The 24224-nt window shown below is 39.3% G+C and overlaps 1 protein-coding gene and 1 pseudogene across 3 annotated transcripts; both read right to left on the bottom strand.

Moving 5' to 3' along the window:
* Positions 1–1728: 1728 nt before the first annotated feature.
* Positions 1729–13504, bottom strand: CLXN (calaxin; the record flags this gene model as incomplete). Of its 2 annotated transcripts, XM_079796676.1 has the most annotated exons (6): positions 1729–1788; positions 6136–6240; positions 6514–6665; positions 7819–7923; positions 8806–8964; positions 13447–13504. In XM_079796676.1, 6 exons carry the CDS (start codon positions 13502–13504, stop codon positions 1729–1731), a joined length of 639 nt encoding a protein of 212 aa, XP_079652802.1. The 2 variants fall into 2 exon arrangements, with proteins under 2 accessions (XP_079652802.1, XP_079652803.1); XM_079796677.1 differs by lacking the exon at positions 8806–8964.
* A 10163-nt stretch (positions 13505–23667) lies between these two features.
* LOC307114303 (cytochrome c oxidase subunit 6B1-like) lies at positions 23668–23923 on the bottom strand (annotated as a pseudogene). Its single transcript has one exon. The product of its transcript is annotated as a cytochrome c oxidase subunit 6B1-like (transcript).
* Positions 23924–24224: the final 301 nt, after the last annotated feature.

Below are 24224 nucleotides of genomic sequence, written 5' to 3'. Positions count from 1 at the left end.
CCCCAAGTAAGTAACCAAAAATGCATGTGAGAAGATTTGTCTATAAGAATAGTTAATTTCAGAAACTATTTATAATAGCAAAAATGTGTGAACAAACACATGTCAGTGGCAGGGAAGTGGTTTAGTGAGTCTGTAGTGATGGGACACCAGGCAGCCATTACAAGTGAGGCTGTAGACAAACATCTAGTGACCTAAGAAAATGTTCATGAGATAGTGGTGCACAAAACCAGCAGCTTACAAAAGAGCATTTTCAACATGGTCACCTAAAAATATATAGGGTGCCTTAAGAGGACCTGAAAGAATCTATCCCAGAATATTAATGAATAATTTAATTTTATTTGTTGAATTTCCTAAACTTCTGAAGTATTCTTCAGTTAATCTCTATTACTTTGTAATCAGAAAAATACAATTACAAAATTAAAAGCATTGTGTATTGCATTATTTATACATACTCAAGATAGAAAAATTGTGTCAAAGTTCATCTAAATGACAATCTAAAATTTTAAGAAAATACTTGGACAGTAAAATGCCTTTATTTCTTGGAATTGCTTATTCCACTTACTTGTAACTGTCCATTTTTTAATACAATGTACTCTTTTGCTTCACCTTATATAGTAAAAGGTATTTAATATCCAAGAAGCTTCTAAATATTTCCATATTGACAGAAGATATATTAGCTGCTTGCACATGTTTACTAAAGAGATAGACAGTAACTCAAAAAGCATAACTAGGCCCATCTTTTCATGCTTCCATCCAATGCCCTGCTGGATGGTGGGGGACAGAGGGGAAATCAGGTCCCTTTATAAGGGAGTACACAAGGGGCTTCCAAGGCAGTGACGGGGACAGAGTAGAGCTGACGTAGGAAACAGAGGGAGCCAGCACAGGCTTGCCAACTGAGTGCAATGGCAGGGGAAGGGGGCAACTGGGATGACTCCAGAAATAAACTGAAAGCTGTGCCCATGCATCATTCATTAAACTTAAGAAACAGCACTTTCCTCTTCCTCTGCTTGCCAGGAGTTTGGATTTATCTTGTTGTACTTTGTACTTTTCAACCCACAGTATTTATTGAGAGCCCATTCTGTGCAGAGGACTGTACCAACTGTTATGACAGATATAAAGATGGGTATGATGAGAACCCCCAGCCCTCAGATACTTACAATTTAGTCAGGTTGAATAACAAAGCCTCAAACAATAATAAGGATCATATTAAAACACGCTACATGTTTCTTTCATCTCTCTAAATCTCCCTCAATGCCTAGCAGAACGGTATTTAAATGTTAAATGCCAGTGTCTTTTGATAGCATCTTAATTATTTACTGCTCCAAAAACATTCAGTAGTTTCTATGATTTTTAATTTTATTATATCTAGCATTTTTCTGACATGAAGAATATTTGCCTTATTAATTGCCTTATATAATTCAAGATTATATAATTTCACTATTCATTTCATTAATACAAACTTTTCCGATAGTTATGTGCTTCAACATATGTCAAGGTATTAAATACCTCTAGCAATGTTAAACCCAAACCCAACAACATCTAATAAGAAACTTGTCTGACATCCCTTTTACTTGGTTCTTACACCAAAGTTGAATGATATATTAAGTGAACACCATTCCCCACCCAAACACACAATTCAATATCATCTTTCTAAGTAGAAAAAATATATACAATACATATACACCTCCTTTTTTATACTCATTTGAGACAACACAGACATTTAGTTATTCACATATCAATGAATTCATTTGGATCTTTGAATACATGGGCTTCAAATTCCATTTGGCTCTGTAAAATAAAAGTGCTAAAATTAGTACAGACTTCCAAAAAAGGCAGAACAAAACAAGATATTCCGTATGTCTCCTTTGAGGAGACACAAGATAACAACATCAAGAACTGGTGATGGTCATGCATTTTCTGTTCACTTACAGATGGTGACAGTACAGACTATATTCCAAGTACAATACTTAGTGTGGGGCTAGAAGAGGAGCAAGACTACATGACCCAGATCTTCAGGAGCCTGCAGTGTAGTGGCAGAAACCAGGCAGAAACTGATAAGCTTAATTCACTGAAGTGAAGGCTGCAATAAAGTAAGCACATGGTAGACTCTGGGAGGCCAGGGGGACTAATTATGGCACAGCCAGTCTGTGGCAGGTAGCAGAGACGCTTCCTAGAGCAAGAGAAGCTGGCCCAACAGTTGGGCATAGGGAAGGAAGGTTGTCCAGTAAGACAAAAACCCAAAAGCTGAATGCTTGGGATTTATTAATAGGGAGGGTGTGGTGATCTCAGCAAGAGCAGTTTCAAGTGTGGAAAGGAAGAAGTAATGGTAGTGTAGTTGAAAATATGGACAATTCTTTCAAGACACTTGACTGTGAAAAAGAAAGCCATTGGACAGAAAATAAAAGTAGTTGTGTAATTAAGGTAAGATCTCTCTTTTTCTTTCTTTCCTTCTTGCTTGCTTGCTTCCTTCCTCTTTCTTTTGCTCCCTTCTTTCCCCCCTTCCTCCTTCCTTTCTACCTCTTTTTTTCTATTCTTTTCTTTTTCAAATGGGACAGGTTTAGACCTGTTTAAATCCTGATGAGAAAGTTTTAATAGTGAGGGAAGAGGCTGAAGATATAGGGTAAAAATAAAGCTTAATGATGAAGTAGTTCTTGAGAAGATGTAGGGGCTAGATAGACCCAAAACTTTCCATCAGGCACTTCTGAGATCTATCCATTCAGCCATCCATCCATCCACTGAACATGGTACCTAACATGTGCTATGCACAGTATATGGGGCAATATGGTAGAAACAAGACCAAGTTCTCATCCTCAGGGAGCTTATGTCTATATAGTGACAAACACAATAAGTATTTGAGTACATATAGTCTATGTAATGATAAGAACTATAAAGTAAAAAGAAGTAAGATTACAGGATAAAGGAAGGGGGGAGTAGTTAAGATGGTCAATAGTATTTGAGTATAATTAGGAAATAGCACTTGAATAGAGACTGAATGAGATGACAGTCTGAGGCACGTGAAGGTCTGTGGAAAGGATGTGCTAGACAGAGGCTATAGTAACTGGAAAAGGAACTAGGGAGGAATAGCGAGGTAGCTGGGAGAGGTCCAGGGGTAAGAGAGATTGAGGGAGAATGGGAGAGGTGGTTGGAGAGAGAGAAAGGGGCAACTGTATAAGACTTCAGAACCCACTGAGGGGTTTTGAGCAAGGGAGCAGCATGATAGCATTTGTGCTTTTAAATATACTGGACATTGTGAACAACAGTCAGTATGGGAACAACAGTGAAAGCAAGAAGGCTAATGATCTAGGGGCAGATGCTTGCAACTTGATTTAAGTTTGTGGTCAACAGACCTATGGAAAAGAGGTTATATTCAAGGATACATTTTGAAGGAACAGCTAAAGGTGCTATTGGAGAAAAATTAAAGATGACTCCTAGGTTTCTGATTGATCAACTGAATGTATGGGGTGTCATTTATTGAGACAGAGAAGATGGGGAGGGGCAAATTTGGGGGGGAAAACCAATAATTTATTGAGATTATCTATTGGACATGTTGAGTAGGCAGCTGGAGATACAGACTAGAGACTGGGGGAAGGTATCCTATCAAATAAAAGAGTAATATGCAAATTAACCATCACTCTGCTACACCCACAAGCCACGCCCACCAGCCAATCAGGAGTGAGTATGCAAATTAACCCAACCAAGATGGCTGCAGCCACAGAGCCAGCAGGAGGCTTGGGTTTCCCTGGCAATGGAGGAAGCCAAGCTTTCCACACACCCTGGCTAGCCCACACCTCCACTCAAGGCTACAAAGTTTCAATTATAGAAGATAAATAAATCCCAACAAAAATGGCTGCAGCCACGGAACAAGCAGGAGGCTTGGCTCCGCTCAAGGCTACGAAGTTTCAATTATAGAAGATAAATAAATCCCAGATACCAGGGCCTCTGCTTGGGTCACCGGGGGGGCATGACCGGCCTGCAAACCACCACAGGTCCCTTTCCCAGCCCACCCCACACCCCAAGGGAACCCTCACCCTGATCCGGGACACCCTTCAGGGCAAACAAGCTGGCCCCCACCCGTGCACCAGGCCTCTACCCTATCTAATAAAAGAGTAATATGCAAATTGACCATCACTCCAACACACAAGATGGTTGCCCCCATGTGGACACAAGATGGCCGCCACAAGATGGCCAGCAGGGGAGGGCAGTTGGGAGGGACCAGGCCTGCAAAGAAGGGCAGTTGTGGGCGATCAGGCCAGCAGAGGAGGGAAGTTGGGAGAGACTGAGCCTGCAGGGAAGGGCAGTTGGCAGGGACCCAGGCCTGCAGGGGAGAGCAGTTGGGGGGGACCAGGCCTGCAGGGGAGGGCAGTTAGTGGTGACCAGGCCTGCAGGGAGGGCAGTTAGGCATCAATCAGGCTGGCAGGGGAGTGGTTAGTGGGTGATCAGGCTGGCAGGCAGAAGCAGTTAGGGGCAATCAGGAAGGCAGGCTGGCGAGCAGTTTGGAGCCAACAGTCCTGGATTGTGAGAGGGATGTCCAACTGCCTGTTTAGGCCTGATTCTACTGGGATCGGGCCTAAATGGGCAGTCATACATCCCTTGAGGGGTCCCATATTGGAGAGGGTGAAGTTGGGCTGAGGGACACACACCCCCATGCACGAATTTTGTGCACTGGGCCTCTAGTCATATAGAATAAGAGAGGAATATGCTAATTATCTGTTCCGCCGTGAGGTGTAACAACCAACCGCATAACAACCAGATCACGGATCTGCAGGAGGGTGGGGCAGCGATCTACAAGCGGGCACTGGAGAACTACAGGAGGGGGCAGGGAAGCAAACTATGGGGACAGGGGGAGCTACAGGAGCGCGGGGCAATAGATGGAGAGATACAGGAGGGTGGCAGAGAGCTACTGGTGCATGGATTCATGCATAGTGCTACTAATATTATAATATTACCAAATCATTCTACCTGCTTAAAATTTTCCAATGAATCCTCATGCACTCAAGACAAAATCCAAACTCCAAGCTCCCTTGGGATTGGCCCTTCTATGCATCTCCAGCATCATCACTCATCGCCAGTTTCATACCACACCAAATACTCTTCAAATACAGATTCATTTCTCACTCTTGTGCGTGTCATGCCTTCCCTTTGCTCAGATTATTCATTATTTGTCCCCATTTTGACCTAGCTGACTATTGTGTCCTTGAAACCTAGGACACACCACACTTCCTTGTCCCACCAGCCATTTACCAGTCATTTGATACATCTGGTTTTGATGTGCTCTTCATGACCACCACAATATTCTATGCATATCTCTATGGACTCTAGACCCTGGGTACCCCATAATTATTGCTTGAACTTGGACAAGTGGGCTAAACTCTTCAAGCCTCAGTTTCCTCATCTGTAAAATGAGAATAATAATACTACCTACTTCATAGGGTTGATAAGGGAATTAAATGAGGCGATGTGGACCACAGTGCTTATAATAGTGGCTGGCATAGATAAAACCTGTATAAGTCATTAGCTATTATTATAATAATACTTATCACACTGTTGAGTAATTATTTTAATGTTGATATTCCCCCTAAAAAATATTAACCCTTGAGCACTTCAATTAAGCCTTTCATATGTGCTTCTGGTCCACATTAAGCTTCAATAATTGTTTCTACATAAATGAATGAGTTAATGAGTAAACAAACAATAGCATTGGGCCACAACAGTACTATAAAATAACCTATCAGGTTCTTCTTCAGTGGGCTTTCTCTATTTAAAAGCTATTCTCTGTGGGTGAAGGTTATTTGTTTGATCCATCACTCACCAAACCAAGACTTGGATTGTTGATCCTACATTATATTTCGGTCACTGTTCAGTAAAAAATAATATCTTTCTTCCTTTTTAAAATACCTACCCTAGGATGTGTTTTATTGATTTTATAGAGAGGAAGGGAGAGAGAGAGAGAGAGAGAGAGAGAGAGAGAGAGAGAGAGAGAGAAAGAAACATTGATCGGTTGCCTCCTTCACATGCTCCGACCAAGGATGGGACCATAATCCAGGTATGTGCCCTGACTGGGAATCAAACCTGCAGCCTTTTATGCACTGAATGGTGCTCCAACCCCCTGGCCAGTGTAACAATATCTTTCTTTACCTTTGGATCAGGTAGACATGGTCCAAAAGCTTCCAGTAGAAGAGTTTCTTCTCTCACAGCTTGTTCATAGTCTGAGAAGGACAGTTTCCCATCATGGTCATTATCCTAGGAGTGACCAGCCATATATTAGTCAACATGCAAAATACTTATTGCAAATACAACTGTCTTTTCATGGTCAAGTGTTAATGGAAAAAGGGTATTAGAGAAATGAGACTAATTAAATTGTAATGAACTATCAATATTATAAAAAAAGAGCACAATTCAAGTATTTGATTTCACCAAACAGAAAACTGATAGTTACTATCATTTGAATTATTATTTTTATCCCACAACTAGCCTTTACATTTTAATATAAAACTCTAAATTATACATATTTACCATTTTCTTAAGTGTTATTTCAACCAAATCTTTGATTCCTTCATCAGGGTCTTCTTCAGATGGCTGTTTAAGAAGGCTGTTCTTCAACATGTGGAACATTTCCTCCTTTGAAATGAATCCATCACCATTCAAATCAAACACTTCAAAGCAATCTTTTAAAAAATAGCCAATTAGGAATTAGATATTATCCTTAAGGTAACATTTGCTCTGATAAAGTTTTCAAGACCAAGGTCTATATTGATGTTCTTATCAATGCTACAGGTCTTAACACAATCTAATTTCCATAGTAAATGCTTAATGTTCACTTGTTGAATATATGCAACAATCCTTAGAAAATTTTTCATTACAATCAGCTATGGAAAAGCATGACAAGAAACAATAAGTTGGCATAATATTCTCCAGGTATTATGCTGAGTGAAATAAGCCAGTAAGAAAAAGACAAGTATCACATGATCTCACTTATATGTGGAATCTAATGAACAAAATGAACTGATGAACAAAATAGATCCAGAGACATAAAAGCATGTAACAGACTGAGGATCCTCAGAGGGAAGCAGGAGGAGGGGGGAAGGGGGAAGTGATCAACCAAAGAACTTACATGCATTATTATGCATATGTGCATAATGCATGGTCACAGACATAGTGTGGTGAATGCCTGGGAGGGGGGATTCAATTGTGGAGGAGGTCAATGGGGGAAAAACAAGGGACATCTGTAATACTTTCAACAATAAATATAAATTTAAAAAAAGAAAATTAAGATAAAAAAGAAGCAATAAGTTGAAATTTTTCATATTGAAACTCTTGGAAAACTGATTGACATTTAATTCTTTTATTTTTATTTAAAAATTTTAATGTTGACATAATTCTTAAACAGAGTTCATCAAAATTAAGAATTTACTAAGAATCAGAGCACTAGAACCAATATCCCCTACTTTTATGGTTATAATTCAAGTACTTAAATATGCAAAAACATAATCTTAAGACCTTTAATGTAAATGTATATATGCATGATTAGCATCTATAACATGTGCCTATATAGTCTTGCTAGACATGAATTACTCTTCAAAGTCTCTTGATTTTCCTTGTAATTATTTTTTTTCAACCTTTAGCATTGACTTGAATTTGCTCCATAAAAGAGGCTAATGGGAATTCAAACCAACCAACCAACCAACCAACCAACCAACCAACCAACCAACTAACCAACAGACAACCTACTTCACTGGCTGGGTTGGAAGAAATCAATTTAAAATGTTTTAGATATGTTAGTCATAATATGCAAACCAGTAGAATAACTTGAAATCTTACATTTCATTTTTTCTTCCAAAGTTCCTCGAAGAAACAGTGATAATCCATATACCCACTCTGATACACTTACACAACCATCATTGTCTTTATCAAAACCTCGGAATACTAAAAAGAAAAATAAGGGCAATATAATACTTGTGCTGCATTTTTAATCTCAGTAATGTATCTACATTGTTACTACCCACTTTTAAAATTTAAACAAAACTTCAGGATCATATGGTCCAACATTCCCATTTGACAAAGGAAGAAACTTTCACATTTTCTCCTCATATTTTGTGGGAACAAAGTAAATTCTGAATATCTAAATATGTTAATAACTAATTATTAACATGTAACTGTGTTGGTATATTAAATATGTTGCTGTATTAACATAAAATATATAATTTTGAACTTTTGTTACTCAACACATGTAATGCTTTATTACATGGTAGACTGGACTATATCTTAATTCTTATTGAAATACTTTCAATGATGTAAAGAAACTTAAATGTCCTCTTAAAACTATTCTTCTTATTATTATATTTACTAAGTAAAAATAGAAATATTTTAGGTTTTCTGTTATAAGGTAAGGGAAACCTAATTATTCAAGCTGACTCTGTCCACTTCTTAAATACACAAAATAGAGTGGATACTATTTCCATCCCTATGATCTTTTTCTTTAAAAAAATTTTTAATTTATTGGCGTTACATTGGTTAACACAATTATATGGGTGGAAGATATATAATTCTGTAATACATTATCTATATATTGTATTGTGTGTTCACACCCCCAGTCATGTCTTTTTCTATCACCATTTATCCCCCCTTTTCCATCTCCTGCCTCCCTCACTCTCATTTCTCTCTTCTATGATCTTTTTCTTGAATATAAAGATTTCAATGCTATATTCGAGTGAAATTGGGAATATAGAACATCAAGCTTTTTACAAACAGTAAGTCCAACTCCATACTTTTTTTTTCAGTTATGGCTGGATTTGTATTTCTCCTTACCTCTGTCCATAATCATGTCATCTGTCATTCCAAATGTCACATGCAAGATGTTTCGAAATGCATTACGATCCAGTCCATTGACCACGCCTTGTCGCTCTGTTATATCTCCCACCAAGTTATAATAAAGTTTTATAAGACAATTCACTTCAAATTTATTAACTGTGGAAAAATAAAGTTGATATAACAAGAATGTGTTTTAATCTTTAATTTCTAACTTAAATTTTGCATTAATGAATTTATAGACTAACATTTTAAAGCCATCAAATATGTAGTTGTCAGCAATCCTGTGGTATTTTTTTAATCCTTATCCGAGGTTATGTTTTTATTGATTTTTAGAGAGAGAGAGAGAGGGAGGAGAGAGAGAGAGAGAGAGAGAGAGAGAGAGAGAGAGAGAGAGAGAAATTGCCTCCCCTACACATCCCCACCAGGGATCCAACTGCAACCTAGGTATGTGGTAAGTGCCCTGACCTGGAATCAACCCCCAACCTTGTAGTATATAGGGTGGTAGGGGGATGCTCCAACCAACTGAGCTACCCAGCCAGGGCAGAAGACAGTTCTGTTTTGAGATTCATGACCCTTAAGTCAATAAAGAATGATTACTACAGAGGATTTTCCACTAAAATGAGAGAAAAAGCCTTCCCTCCCATATCAAACAGATGCAAGTTCAGTCACACTTAGGAAAAAAAGAAGATAGTATCAGTCAAGTTACCTGAATAATGATTGTGCGGTCCAATCCTAAACTTTAAAAGGCAGTAGAGATATGATTCAAAGTAAGTATGGTAATGTTTAAGAATGCTAACTTTCCTCGCATTTTGATTATAGGCACTCATGAGACTTGTAATTTAGCATTCCCCTGGAAATAGATACCAGGCTCCTGAAAGTCAGGAAACAATTTTTATTTCATATTAGCCTTAGTAAATTCATAATTGAGATTTTGGAAATAAAACCCAGCCATTTCCAATAGAAAAGTGTTTAAGCATATTTTAGCAGTCTTGTAGCTCTTATTGCAGATGATATGAAATTAACATGCAATTATTCAGCAGTACTTTGAATGAAGGCAATTTTTATTGAAAGGATACACACACATTCATATTTGTCAACACACATCATTGTATAAAGGGTGGTGTTCTTAAAGACTGAGATAATTATCTGTGTTCCAATCCCCATTTCAGATATGTTAAGTGGAAGGGTTACTGCCTAGCATTAAGAACAAAAAAAGTGAGTTTAAATATTAATTATAGGTAGAAGATGTGGATGAGTTTATTTCAAAACAAGACAGAGTATTTTTTAAAAAACAAGGACAAAACCTGCGTGCATGTAAAAGAAGACAGAACATAGAAATGGAGAAATCACATCTAATCCTACAGGTCAGGACAGGCCTGGGTATGATTTCTGGTTTGGGATACCAAAATGTAAGAGGGGTATTAAAAACCTTAAAAAACAAATGATTTAGTAAATAAATTAAATAATGGACAAGAGTATAATGATTATAATTTTTAAAAGAGCTGTTAGTTGCAGTAGAAAATGGTATACCAGTTTGTCAAAAAATTAAACACAGAAATTCTGTGTAATCCAGTGATTCCACTTCTGGGTATATACCCAGAGAACTGAGGGCAGGGGCTCAAATACTTGTACACCCAGCATGTCAAACTCAAAGGCTAACATGAGCCAAATAAACAAGGTTTAAGTTTATGTGGGCAGCCAAGAAACAAAAGCTTCAATTTTCACAGGAAAGTAGGTTTATTTCTATAGAGACATGCTGAATACAAAGGGCTGAAATAAATGAGCAATCGATAACATAAATTAATGGAACATTTTAATAAAAAATAATATTTTTTCTTGAACATTAACTTACCAGACACTGAATAACTGCACAAATTATTAAGCATAATGCAAATAAACCTATTTTTCTTGTTCTCCAAAGCGAAATATTTCCTGTTGTGCACACCAAAACAAGTTAGTCCAAGACTAATGATGTGGCAATCACTACTAAAATATTCACTGCTAGTATTAGTGGAGAGAAATGGTGCACCTGTGAGTCAGGCGTGTAAGGGAAATGAATGCAACACGATTACAATAATCAGTCATTAGCGAACGTTGTAGTTCATTATTAATAATTATGTATAACAGGATATTGTAAAACTCAAGTTATTAATTTTTATTAAAACATTTCTTACATACCATTATATTTGCTGGGCCGCAAAAAATATTCGTTGTGGGCCACATGTGGCCCGCGGGCCGCTAGTTTGACATGATTATTGTACCCCAATGCTCATAGCAACATTATTCACAGTAGCCAAAAGTGGAAGCAATCAAGTGTCCACTGGTGAATGAATGGATAAACAAAATATAGTAAATGCATAGTAGGGATGATTATTTGGTTTTATAAAGGAAGGAAATTTTGGCACATGCTATAGCATGGATGAAACTTGAAACATTACGATGAGTAAAATAAGCCAAACAAAAAAGAACAAATACTGTATGATTTCACTTATATGATATATCTAGAGTGGTGAAGTAAATAGAGACAGAAAGTAGAATGGTAGTTGCCAGGGGTTTTGGGAAGGGGAAAATGGGGAGTTATACTATAAATGGGTATAGAGTTTCAGTTGGGAAAGATAAAAATATTCTGGAGATTAATGGTGGTAACAGTTGGGCAACAATTTAAATAAACTTAATACACAGAGCTGTATAATTAAAATGCTTAAAATAGTAAAATTTAGCCACAATTTAAAAAAATTCTCTAAGTAAAAAGGCTGTTGGCTAGTTGGGAAAGAAAAGACTGCATAAAGAATGACTACACAACATCCCATTTGCTAAGCATTTTATGTTTCATCTTTTCCATCTCGGCTGAAATGAAGATTATAGAATATTAGCTTAATTTATTACCCAAGGATCCAAGATTAGCCATAAGAAAACTTTCCTTGCTGAAATGTTTCTTAAGTTCTAGAATACAATACTAAATACAATTAAGAAAAATTCAAGGATGGGCTTTCATTTTTTTGGATTGATTTGATTGTTCTTCAGATCATATCTGTAGAATCGCAGATTAACTATATGACCACTGAAGATACTTTCTTCTCTGATTCCACAAAATTTATCCATTTAATCCTAGTGGGATTATCATCTGCCAACTGAAAGGAAATATAACTTTAGGTGAAAGGTCCTCTGTTTAAAGGAATTTAAAATTATTATAATGTCAATGACTTGAAACTCTTTCTATAGAATTTAACTAGTAATTATCAAGGTTTTTCAGGCTCACTTTAAAATGTTTATGTAAGTACAAAAAGCAAGAGTTTCTCTTGCTATGTGTTCCTTTATCTTTGAATACACTCACCTCTTAATTATTCACAGAATGTCTATTTGAAAACTTACTGAACACTGAGTAAATTAAATTTAGCATTGTATATTGAAATTATTGCATTTTTTATTCAAAGTGTTTACCAGATGTTTTAGAAGGTGTGGTCTTCTCCCAGAAATGAAAGTATTTTAAGAAAAAACAACAACAGAACAAACTCTCATCCGATTATAATAACCATAATAATGCCTTAAATGACAGGATGGCTATTTTTCTAAGAAGTTTAAGATGCTTATGCACACTCTAATTTTCATTTACAGCACCACTCCACTAAGAAAGCCTTTCTTACTACTCATTGCATTAGATACACATACAATTAAAAGAAATGAGATCCTGTAATCTCTACTAGTAGAACTACATGTTTGTTCCTCCTTTGCACAGTGGGGGTGGTCTTGGGATGATGTCTTTTTCTATTTCCTCAGGTGGCCAGTAGTTTTGCAATCAGCATATAATTCATAAGCTTGCTCATTTGACAACATTGTCTTCACCTAAACCATGTCCTTATCTTCCTGGCCCAGGTACAGTTCTGTTTTTCAGTCTGAATACAATTCTAAAGTTACCTATGAAATTCTAGGACCACCTTTTAGAATGTGCAATTGGAGCAGATACCTTTAATAAGTGCTCATGTTGTCACCTGCAAAGTACCCTGCAACCCCGCCATCAACGAGAAAGTGGACGTCTAGAGTTGGGAACAGATGCTTTACCATGTGTTTCGCTTTGGTGAGCTCTTTGGACCCACTTTCCTTCTAGCTCTGACATGTGTTTGTTTCCTAAGGGTGTTCAGTCGTTGATAACCATTCCCCCTTATGGATCTCTTGGTAAGTACCTAGAATTGAACCCTGTCATTTTATTTGCTCTAGAAAGCTAGAATGCAGGTGTATGTTACTTGTGATACTTTTCTCAACTCCCTGGTTTTTCATACTTTACACCTATGGCTGAGTGTAAAACCACGTGTGTCTCCTGGGTATATAAATCACGTTTCTGTAATGTAAAGGTAAATTAAGAAGAGCGCTTGAGGAGCATGTAAGTGTACTTGTGGGAGTGCAAGCCTAGATGCCTGGACACCTGGATAGTGATCCTTAAGATGATTGGCATGGGAGCCTGCTCCAAAAAGCTAACATCCATGTATTCTCTTCCAGACTTCTCTTTAAGTGTGGTGGAGGGGGCTCCAAAGCCCTAAGGCTTGGAGTTAGAAAGCAGGTTGGGCAGAACATTTTGGCACCGGGTAGGGCAAGAGACCTGACCAGGAGCCTCTGCTAATCCAGCACTCGATTCTTACTTACAGTGCTTGCAATTTTTAGTTAAGGTGTCCGTCAACTTCTGCAACTTCTTGCGGTTCATGCCGCGCGCTCAGGAAACCGGGCAGAGGCGGGTGTGTAGGGATGCGGCTGCCGGGAACCTCGCTGGGCCTGGGTCTGAGCCGGGGAAAAGCGCCCTGGGTCTCCATCGCCCCACACCTGCTGTGCTCTAACACACAAGGTAGCCATGGCAACGCCCTGGCCGGCCGCTGATTGGTTCTCTGGCGCGCGCCGTGTGCGTGCAGCGCGCTAACACACAACGTGGCCATGGCAACGGCTGGGCCAGCTGCTGATTCGCTCCTGGGGCTGGGGCTGGGGCTGGGGCGCGCAGTCCCGCTCGGAGGGTCCTGGCCGGACACACTGCGGGCTGCGTTCTGATTGATGTCGGAATTCTAATTTTTCAGTTGTTGCTGTCTTGTGGGCTCCCAGCACCTTTGATGGACTGCGCTGGGATTCATCAAGGTCTAAAATAGGTTGTGCGCTCTGTGTGAAGGGTGTTTGGGGGTGGTGAGTGTTGTACCAAGGGAAGCTTAAAATCTTCAGGGAGATTTGGGGAACTTGGAGGAGCTTCCAGAATTAGCAGGTGTGTAGTCCAGACGATTGTTTTATGGGGTACAGGAGGGTGAGAACTTGGAATAGGTTTTTCCTCTCCCCCACTCCCTCCCCACTTACTCTTGGGGGTGGGGTTGAGGCTGTCAGTAAAATCTGGGAAAAGCCACTGGCAATTTTTAAGCTAGTTAAAGGGGCAGCCTTTCTAATAAACAGACTGACAACTGCCACTTACCTATGGGGTTGAGCCCAATCTTGCTTTTCTGGCAAATATTCCTTTAAGTAAAACTGAAGGGATTTTTTACTTATTTGAAAGACAAGTGTGCAAACAAAGAATAGTTCTTACATCTTTAACATGGGAAGACTTTCTGCTCTTCTTAACCACAGATGGAACACCATCTCTGAATTAGGACAATAATAAAATGGGTTAGGTCAGCCAGGAGTACAAAACCTACAGTATTGTCTAATGTATCTACTTGTTTAACTTTAGAGGGGAAATACCTTGGAATACAAATTATTTTATAGTGTACATACTGTCATTGTTAGGCTGAAAACAGAAAATTTCTCCCAACCATGAGTAACAATCCAATATAAAATAGTTTCTCCTGGCTGGTGTGGCTCAGTGGCTGAACATTGACCCATAAACCAGGAGGTCACAGTTAATATGAATCTTCCAGGTCAGACACATGCCTGGGTTGTGGGCTCAATCCCCAGTAGGGGGCATGCAGTAGGCACCCGAATGATGTTTCTCTCTCATTGATGTTTCTATTCTTTATCCCTCTCTTCCTCTCTCTAAAAAATCAATTAAAAAATACTTTCAGTGTTGAGGTCTCTGATTTTTTCCTTGTTTTATTTATTTGTTGAATAAAAAATTGGGATGCTGTTTGACACCAGAGTCAATGATGCTTGGTGAAGGCAGGGACTGTATTATCCTAAAGAAAATTTGCTGAGAACAGTTAACCAATATATAATGATAGTGATTATGAGTTTCAAACAGTTTTCTGGTTAAATAGTATTCCTATATGTCTTCTTACCTAGCAGCTGTGACATTTCTAATGAGATTATAGACAACAACTGGGGAGGACTGGACATATTCTAACTACACTCACCTGTGAAACCATAGTGGCTTTTGTTAGATTATAAAATTGTAGGAAATATTTAATTCATAGAGGTTATTGTAGTGCTCATTTCAAAACACATGGAGCCAGAAGAGTGGTTGTCAGTAGTTATAAGAGAAGCTGTAGGCCCCATATGTTTCTGCTCGTAGGTCTATTTAGAACCTTCCTTCTACTAGGTTTTCTGAAGGGACCCCTGCTGGCACATCTTGGGGAGCAGGACTCCTCTGGTGAGGTCACATTGATGGGCCTCTTCAGGTATCTCTGCAGATACACTCGGAGCTTGCTGGGGAACACCTATGGATGAACTAAACCAGTGGTTGGCAAACTCATTAGTCAACAGAGCCAAATATCAAGAGTACGACGACTGAAATTTCTTTTGAGAGCCAAATTTTTTAAACTTAAACTTCTTCTAACGCCACTTCTTCCAAATAGACTCGCCCAGGCCGTGGTATTTTGTGGAAGAGCCACACTCAAGGGGCCAAAGAGCCGCATGTGGCTCGCAAGCCGCAGTTTGCCGACCACGGAACTAAATGGTTCTTAATTCACAAGCTGCAGGCCTAGGACCCATCAACCATGTTCCCTTGAAGTGGAAAAAATGAAGTAAGGACAAAACCACAGAAAGTTGAAAATAAGAATCAAATATACCCTAGCTGGGGTAGCTCATTTGGTTGAGCACTCTCCATGCACCAAAGGGCTGCCAGGTCGATTTCCAGTCAGGTTCAATTCCCAGTCAGGTTCAATTCCACAAACCCACGTTTCGGGTTCCATCCCCGTGGGGGTGTGTATGGGAAGCAACTGATTGATGTTTCCCTCTCACAGCCACATCAATGTTTCTCTCTCTCCCTTCCTGTCTCTAAATCAACAAAAATGTATTTTAAAAAAGAATCAAATCTGTTTTACCAAGCAAAATTACTTAACCTACTAATAAAACTTTTGAGGTGTCCTCTTTACATTTTTCCTCCTTCCAATATTCTTTCTTCCATGCTATTTTTTTAGCAGAAAATTTCCAAATGCATTGTTATATAAAACTCACTTCTCTGAGAGAGTGGCCTACAGAATTAAACTTCCTATGAGGTCTTGAAAACCCTCAGGGAAAACAAGGTATTTATGAAGGGCATGTTTTGTAAGCATATTCTTAAACTTTAGAGCTTTCCTTACATTTTTGTGAAGTTTTTGCACTTAGTATTTGCAGACTTTAGAAACAAGAGGTAGGCCTGATAGACTCAACTAATCACATTTCAAGGCAAATTGAAGTTTCTGTTCTTGTGTTGAGTAGATATAGGATTGCTTTCCCCTCAGGGTTTTTTCAGAGTAAGGCAATTAAGCCAGAACAGTTACCTCATATCAAATCAATTGACAATGGAATAATAAAAAACTGTTTAATTTGTACTGTACACAAATTTTACTGTGCATGAAATGATCATAGAACGTTCCAAAATTCAAGCAACTTTGAGATGGATACTTTTGTAAATAAAAAGTACATAAAAGTGACTATTAATGCTATAAATATTTCTAATTCTGTGTGCAAAACAATCTTCCCTTTGACTCACAATTAGTTGGAATTTTGCCATGATAAATAATTTGGACCTTGAATTGATGAAAGTGTTTTATTTAATGTGAACCCTTTATGATAAAGGCATTTGGAAACTGTTTAGGAAATGACATCATAGAATTGATTTCCAAGTATATTACAAACCTATTATGAAATTACTTTAATAAAAGAAAAATATGAAGGTTAGATATCTATGCAATTTCAGTTTAATTTTAACCATTTTATTTTGTAGAGATAGTGAAGTTATGAGGTGATTTTAGCCAATTACTTTGGTGGTTGAATCTCCCCTGCTCTCTCTTACCACTTTCCCTTTTGGCTGCTCTGCTGAAATGACAATCTGCTTTCAGTACCTCCAACCACCCAGCTGTCTCACCCCAAGCCTTCTGCATAGGCTTCTCCCATCCCCAGAGGAAACTCTTCAAAGACTTTTTGACTCCCATATGAAGTGAATCCCTCCATACCCTGTGGTCTTTTCTCTGTCTCTGGACCAGTTTCTTTTTAGTGCTTGTCACAGTGACTGATAGCTTTCTTTCTCTAATCTCTCCTCCCCACTAGATTGTCAACTACATGACCCCTCTCTTCTGTGCTCTCACTCTCACTCACATTCTCTCTTTTCCTGTGTTTATGTCTATTTGTATCTCTGTATCTATCACCTATTTTTCTATACCTCTGAAGTGTGACAACATAGTCCACTTTCTATTGTCTGTATTAAAGGAGAGTGATGGGAGAAATCACCTGAGCAGAGATGACCCTCCCCCCACCCGCCCCCACACAGCACCCCTTCATGGAGAGCCCTGTGAATACATACCAGGGCCTTTAAGGGGCTAAGTACTAAAGAAGAGCTTTTCCCAAAATATACTCTCAATATTCACTGGTGTTAATACATTTCTGCATAAGTTTTTTTAAACCATAATCAAGAGGTAAGGTAAGTGCCTAAGGCTTACTAAGGATAGGATTCTTATATCTTTTTTGTGTGTTTTTTTAAACCTCACCAGAGGATATTTTTTCCATTGATTTTCAGACAGAGTGGGAGGGAGAGAGGAAGGAGAGAGATAGAAAAAAAACGTTGACCTGAGAGAGACACATTGATTGGTTGCCTCCAGCAATTGCCACATGGGGCTGGGGATCGAACCTGAAACCAAGGTACATGCCCTTGACCTGGTATCGAGCCCTAGACCTTTTGGTCCATGGGCTGACGCTGTAACTACTGAGCCAAACTAGCCAGGGAAGGATTCTTATATCTTACAGGTAATTTATGAAGCTGTACATTAAGATGTGGATGTGATAAGTAATTAATGTGATGGCAATTATGTCAACGGGTTGAGTAAGGAAGCTGCCCCTCCAGGCCTTAAGGAGATGACCAAGAAATCCTGTGGAACCCTCTGGGCTCCTTCCCACTGAGGGCTGGGTCATGGGCACCCAACTGCCCGATCTAATCACTACCACAGGGCCAGTAAATGCCTACCTCTTTCCAAGAGTAGTATTCTGGTGGTATTCTGACACTTCTCATGGCCCTCTGCAGCTGTCGTCACATACCTCCTACACAGAACCAGGCCAGGCTTATCCTCTCAGACCACGCCTGGCACTGCCTAGACCTCTGAAACAATGCCGGCCAGAAAAGGACATGTACCATCCAAATACTTGAGACCAGGCCCTTGTAACCACATTCCTCGCCTCCATTATTCTTGATCACCCAGAGAAAAGGAAGCTCCCGTAATTACTTTTCTCCAATGATCTTACCCCATTAGGAGACTTTATTTCTTAGCCTATATCTGTATAACCCCTTTCAACTGTACCCAACCAATTTCTTTTCCATTGTGAACAATTACCTTACATGATCCATCTTTGCACAGGGCCCCTCTACATTTTTCTTCTCTGAAACCTGCTTCTCCCCTAAAAATACTGCTTCTTCTATGATATTCCATACCTACACACTCACAGCCAGGAGGAAGTCAAAATTCTTTGACAGTATCATGTTAGTTCTGTCTTTTCTTCTCATCTACCCTCCCAGGAAGTGCAGGCTTGCGCGCTACCTCCACTGCTTCACCTCCTGTTTTATCCATCCTTTTCACCCTTGCCTAGCTCCCGCAATAGCCCTCTGTCTCCTACCTGATGTTTCTTTAACCCGTCCAAAGGATTGCCAACGGGGTTTACCTAAAACACAAAGCCAGTCATGTCTTTCTTCTGCTTAATATTGAAATGCCTTCTGGGTGCCTGCCTGCAAGATATATCCAAGCCTCTTGGCACAGTTTCCACAGTTCCCCAGGGCCTGGCCTCTGCCTGGCTTGTAAGCCTCTCCTCTCACATGCTCCTGTCTATGTAATGGCTGGACCTCCAGCAGACATCTTAGACCACGAGGTTCATGGAGGCCAGGAACCCATTCAGAGTGAAGGGGTAGAACTAAAAGGTGCTGTTTCCCTTACCTATCAAGGCACTCCTGGATGGGAATGTGAGATAGGCTTCTATCTCATTCATCCTATTGATATTTGAGGGTTTTCAATTGCTTTAAATTATACCTAATCCTACTAACACAGTCTTTAAAATGAGAAAATTGGACTTATTTTCTTTAAGTCCTTCCAGCTTTGTGATTCTTGAAAATGAAACTAAAGTTGAGATGAGATTCATCTACTCTCATGGTCTCTTTACTAGGTTGAAATTTATGAAAATGTCAAGCAGTTGACCATTTTTGACCTACAAAAACCTGCAATCTCATATCAACCAAATGTGTCATGATATCTTTTCATATTGCTCAATATTTCAAATGATCGAAAGCAAAACCAAGATTTCGTCTGCAAATTCAAAGTGGATATATTCTTCTTCAGTCACTCAAATTCCCGTGATTCCCATTTTAGATTTTTGGTCTAGATTTGTGGTATGCTATCGAGAGAAGTTTGGAATATTTTTTCTTTCAAGTGTCTCCCATATTGGTGGGGAAATACTAAATGGCTGTCCCCAAACAGTCTACGCCTGGAGCAGGTGCTGCTCTCTTCTCACTGCTTGGGGATGACTGACCGAGAAAACCCTGGCGATGTGTTTTCTGGCCTTTCATTACAATTGATATTGCCAACCAGACCACTCAGAGCACACTTTGTCTAGCACTTGAGAAACGTACTTATGTTTAAAGAAAATCTTTCCTGTTGGTGTGTAATTGTTCACATGGGGTTACATACTGGTATAGGAGGTTTCAGAGACATCCTCTTTGAAGTATAGAGACACAGGCAAATCAAGAAAGACGATTTCACAGTATAAGTTGCAGAAAGGACATGGCCAACATTGTTATCTTTATATTTGCAGATATGCTTTTATTCTGTTTCAGGGAGGAGGACTTTTAAGATGACAAATTCCAGGAAAGTCGTGGGATCACTTTCCATGTGGTAAACTGATTGCATTAGTTCCTTTATTTAACCAATATTCTGGATGCTGGGTCTATGCCAAGTGAGTCACATTAGATACTCAAGGGTTATGCTCCATTCCTGCTTGCTGGGCTCTAACCACCCCTGGTCATGTGGTGAGTGGTGTATATGCTAGTCCAGGAAGACTGTATTTTGAACTCTGTGGGACCCTACAGAATTCAGTCCCTGGGATATGCTAGTCCAGGCAATGCTTCCTAAAATCTAGAGTGGGGAGGGCTCAATGTGTTCACTTATTCAAATACAATGATGAGATAAATTATAGAACAATGGGCTCTCTGCAGAGGTGAGAAGAACAGAGAGGTGGCTGGTTCCAGCAATCCTTTCCAGAGGTGCGTTGATAGAATGTCACAGTTAATCTGTGGGGCACAGGCCGGGGACATAAGTGCATTCTTTTCATTTGCATCATACTCTCAATGTCATGCCTCATTGTTTTAAAGGCAGGGAGAAAAGATCAGCCTTTGAAGAGGATAACAGAAGCAGGATGTGTACTTATATGCTATTGACTTGCTAATTCATTCATTCAGTCAGTCAACAGGTACATGTGGAGCCCTTACTGTAATCTAAGTGTCAGCTGGGACATTGACATACAATACTGAGTAGACATACATGATCCCTCTCAGGACACTTATAACTTAGTGAAAAGACAGATGCTGATTACATAATTTAAAAAGCATGTAAATGCAAGCTGTTCAATGTATTGCGAGAGAAAAATTCAAGTAATTCTGAATGAGGGACTGGAGAGAGGCCATTGTTACTTTTGATTAAGATCATCTGACGAGAATAACATAGTAACCAACATACAACCACCATCAGTTTAGTGCTTTGCAAGCAGATAGATTTGAATATAATATCTGCCCCATCATGAACCAACCAAGTGATACTGGCAACTTACAAAACTTTCCATGCTCATTTTCCACATTGAATGATGACCAGAGGATAATGCTCACCTCTAACAGCAGCTGGGAAGATAAACTTCAGCAATAACTTTGAAGCATTTAGGTCACTATTTGGCAAACAGTAAGCTGCCTCAGTGCCTTGTTAGATGTTATCATTACCAGTGGTGGTGGGCTATCTGTGGGGGCAACATTATGTTCCTCAAGAAGATTCATGCCCCAATCCCCAGGACTGTGTATTTGTTACCTTAGATGGCAAAAGACGCATTGTAGATATAATCAAGGTTACTAATAACAGTTTACCTTAAAATAAGGGGATTATATTGGATTATCCAGGTAGGTTCAATGTAATCACATGAGGGAAAGGTAGAGGGGGAAGGCAAGAGATTCAAAGCACAGGAAGGACTGCACATGCCATTGCTGGCTTGAAGATGGAGGGGGCTACATATCAGGGAAATGAGAACACCAGTCCTACAACCATAAAGGAATTCATACTGCCCACAACCTGAATGAGTCTGGGAGATCTTCTCCCAGAGCCTCCAGATGGCTGGCATTTTCATTTTTGCCCATGAGGCTCTGAACAGAGAACCAAGTAGAGCCTGACAGAACTTTGTGCTATTGTTTTAAGCTGCTAAATTTGTGGTATTTTGTAACAAAGCTTTAGGAAATGAATATACCATTACTTTCCATTTTTTTGAACTTCAATAGGTATCCTATCTAATAAAGAGGGAATATGCTAATTGACCCTCACACCTTCGCAAAGATGGCAGCGCCCACAGCCAATAAGGAGGGAATATGCTAAGTGACTGCCCCGCCCTCAAAGATGGCAGTGCCCACAGCCACAAGATGGCAGCGCCCAGTCCCCTCAGCCCCGCTGTGCCTGCCTCTGGAGTCCCCCAGTCCTGCAGCTGCTCAGGGCTGGCCCAAGGCAACAGGCAAGCCTCGGATGGTGGCTGCCCAGTTGCCCAGGGATGCCCGAGGCTCAGGTAACCAGGGCCGGCTGAGGCTTGTGCTGCCAGCAGTGGCAGCAGCAGAGGTGTGATGGGGCGTCGCCTTCCCCTGATTGCCAGGTCACCTCCCACCCCTGAGGGCCCCCAGACTGTGAGAGGGGGCAGGCTGGGCTGAGGGTCCCCCCCTCCAGTGCATGAATTTTCATGCACGGGCCTCTAGTTATAATAATAAGATCCAAATCTCAAAAAATATTGATGGAGACACTTTCATGTTTTTGCATGCATCATTTATTTTATTGCTGAGCAGTGTTCCATTGTATAGATGTATGTATCACATTTATTCACCAATTGGTGCACATGTGCACTATTTTTAATTTTTTACTATTACTAATAAAGCTGCCATGAACATTCAAGTGCAAGTTGGTGAGATCATATGTAGTTACTTCTCTTGGGTAAATACTTAGGAAAATGATTTTTGGGTCAAAGGATAAATATAGGTTTAACTAGAGGGACTATTAAATTGTTTTCCATGGTGGACATACCATTCTGCATTCAAACCAGTAATGTAGAAGAGTCCCATTTGCTCCTACTCCTCACAAGCACTTAATAATGCCAGTTTTCTTAATTTTAGTCATTCTGTGTAGGTGCATAGTGGTAACTCTTTGTGGTTTTAACTTGCATTTCCCATTGACTAGTGGATTGTATGACTTTAATATTGGATTGTAAATATTTATATATTTTGGATGAAATACTTCTATCAGATACCAGTCTGAAACTTATCTTTTATTCTCTTATATGTGGTTTTTGAGAAGAAAGAGTTTTGAGTTTTGATGAAGTCTGTCAAATTTTAACTTCACAGTTTATGCTTTTTGTGTCCAATCTAAAAAACTGCTTGCTTAACCCAAAGCCACAAGAATTTTTTTCTGTATTTTTTACATGGTTTATGGTTTTATCTCTTACATTTATATCTTTGGTCCTTTCAATTAATTTCTGTATACGTGTGAGGTAAAGGTTGCTGTACATTATTTTTCAGATGGCTATTCAATTTATATAAAAGACTATCAATTTTCCACTACATTACTTTGGCATTTTTGGTACCGTATTTTCCGGTGTATAAGATGACTTTTTAACCCAGGAAAATCTTCTATACACCCAGTCATCTTATACGCCGGAAAATACGGTAAATGATTACATAAATGTTAGTTTATTTTTGGACTCTTTATTCTGTTTCATTGATTACTATGTCTATCCTTATGCCAATATCACACTCTGTTGTTTTCTATAGTTTTATAGTGAATTTTTAAAATGGGTAGTGTAAGTTCTTTAATAATGTTTTATTTTTTTCAAAAATTTTTTATTAATTAACATCCTTTTCATTTTATCTGAATTTTAAATCAATTTGCCAACTTCCCCAATAAATTTTGCTGAGATTTTGATTGGGATTGTATCATACTTATATAGCAATTTGTGTAGAATTTGCATCTTAACAATATTAATTTTTTACTCATGGACATGATATATCTCTCCATTTATTTAATTTTTTCATTAGTTTCTCTCAGCATTGACAAGGTTTTAAGTGTACACTTCAGAGCTTTTTTTAAACATTTTCCCTACAAGTATTTATTATTAGTTAAGCCATGATTCAGGATTCTAGGGTGGGATGTACCCAGGTCCCCCTTCACCTCCCTGGGAGAAGGATGGAGGACAGAGGACAGGTGGGGTGCACTCAGTTCAGATCTTCCCAGGGAACATGCCTTCTGCCTGGCAGTCATCCCAGGCTGAAACCCAGGATATGGGGCACAGGTACACACGCCGGTACCATTTGCACAGAGAGACAGTCAACCCCTTTAGCAGTCATTGTCTGCTCACAGCGGTGGAAGTCCAGGTAGTTCTGTGAACAGTTCCTGGTCTGGTTCTGGTTGGGGAAGCGGCTGTCAAAAGGAGTGGTCTGGTAGTTCTTGATTTTGGTCTTGATGTCTTCTGCCATGTAGCTGATTCCTAAAGATGCCCCTGAAGCCGCTCACAGCTCAATGTGACCTCAGCAAAGAGCCAGAGCATCTTTTGTTACTTGTATTCATAAGTATTTTCAATGCTCATATGAATGCAATGTTTAGTATTACAATTGTTTTTTGATAGTACATAAAAATTGATATTTGTATATTGATATAGTATCCTGAAACTGTCTAAACCCATATATTATTTTTATTAGTTTGTAGATTAGTTGAAGTTTTTCACATTGATGATTATATTGTCTACAAATAAAGGAGTTTGACTTCTTTTCCAATGTG

The sequence above is a fragment of the Cnephaeus nilssonii genome (assembly GCF_951640355.1).
Source record: "Cnephaeus nilssonii genome assembly, chromosome: 18".
NCBI classification, from domain to species: Eukaryota; Metazoa; Chordata; class Mammalia; order Chiroptera; family Vespertilionidae; genus Cnephaeus; species Cnephaeus nilssonii.
Note: the sequence above shows the minus strand (reverse complement) of the source record. Positions and strands in the feature narration are given on the sequence as shown.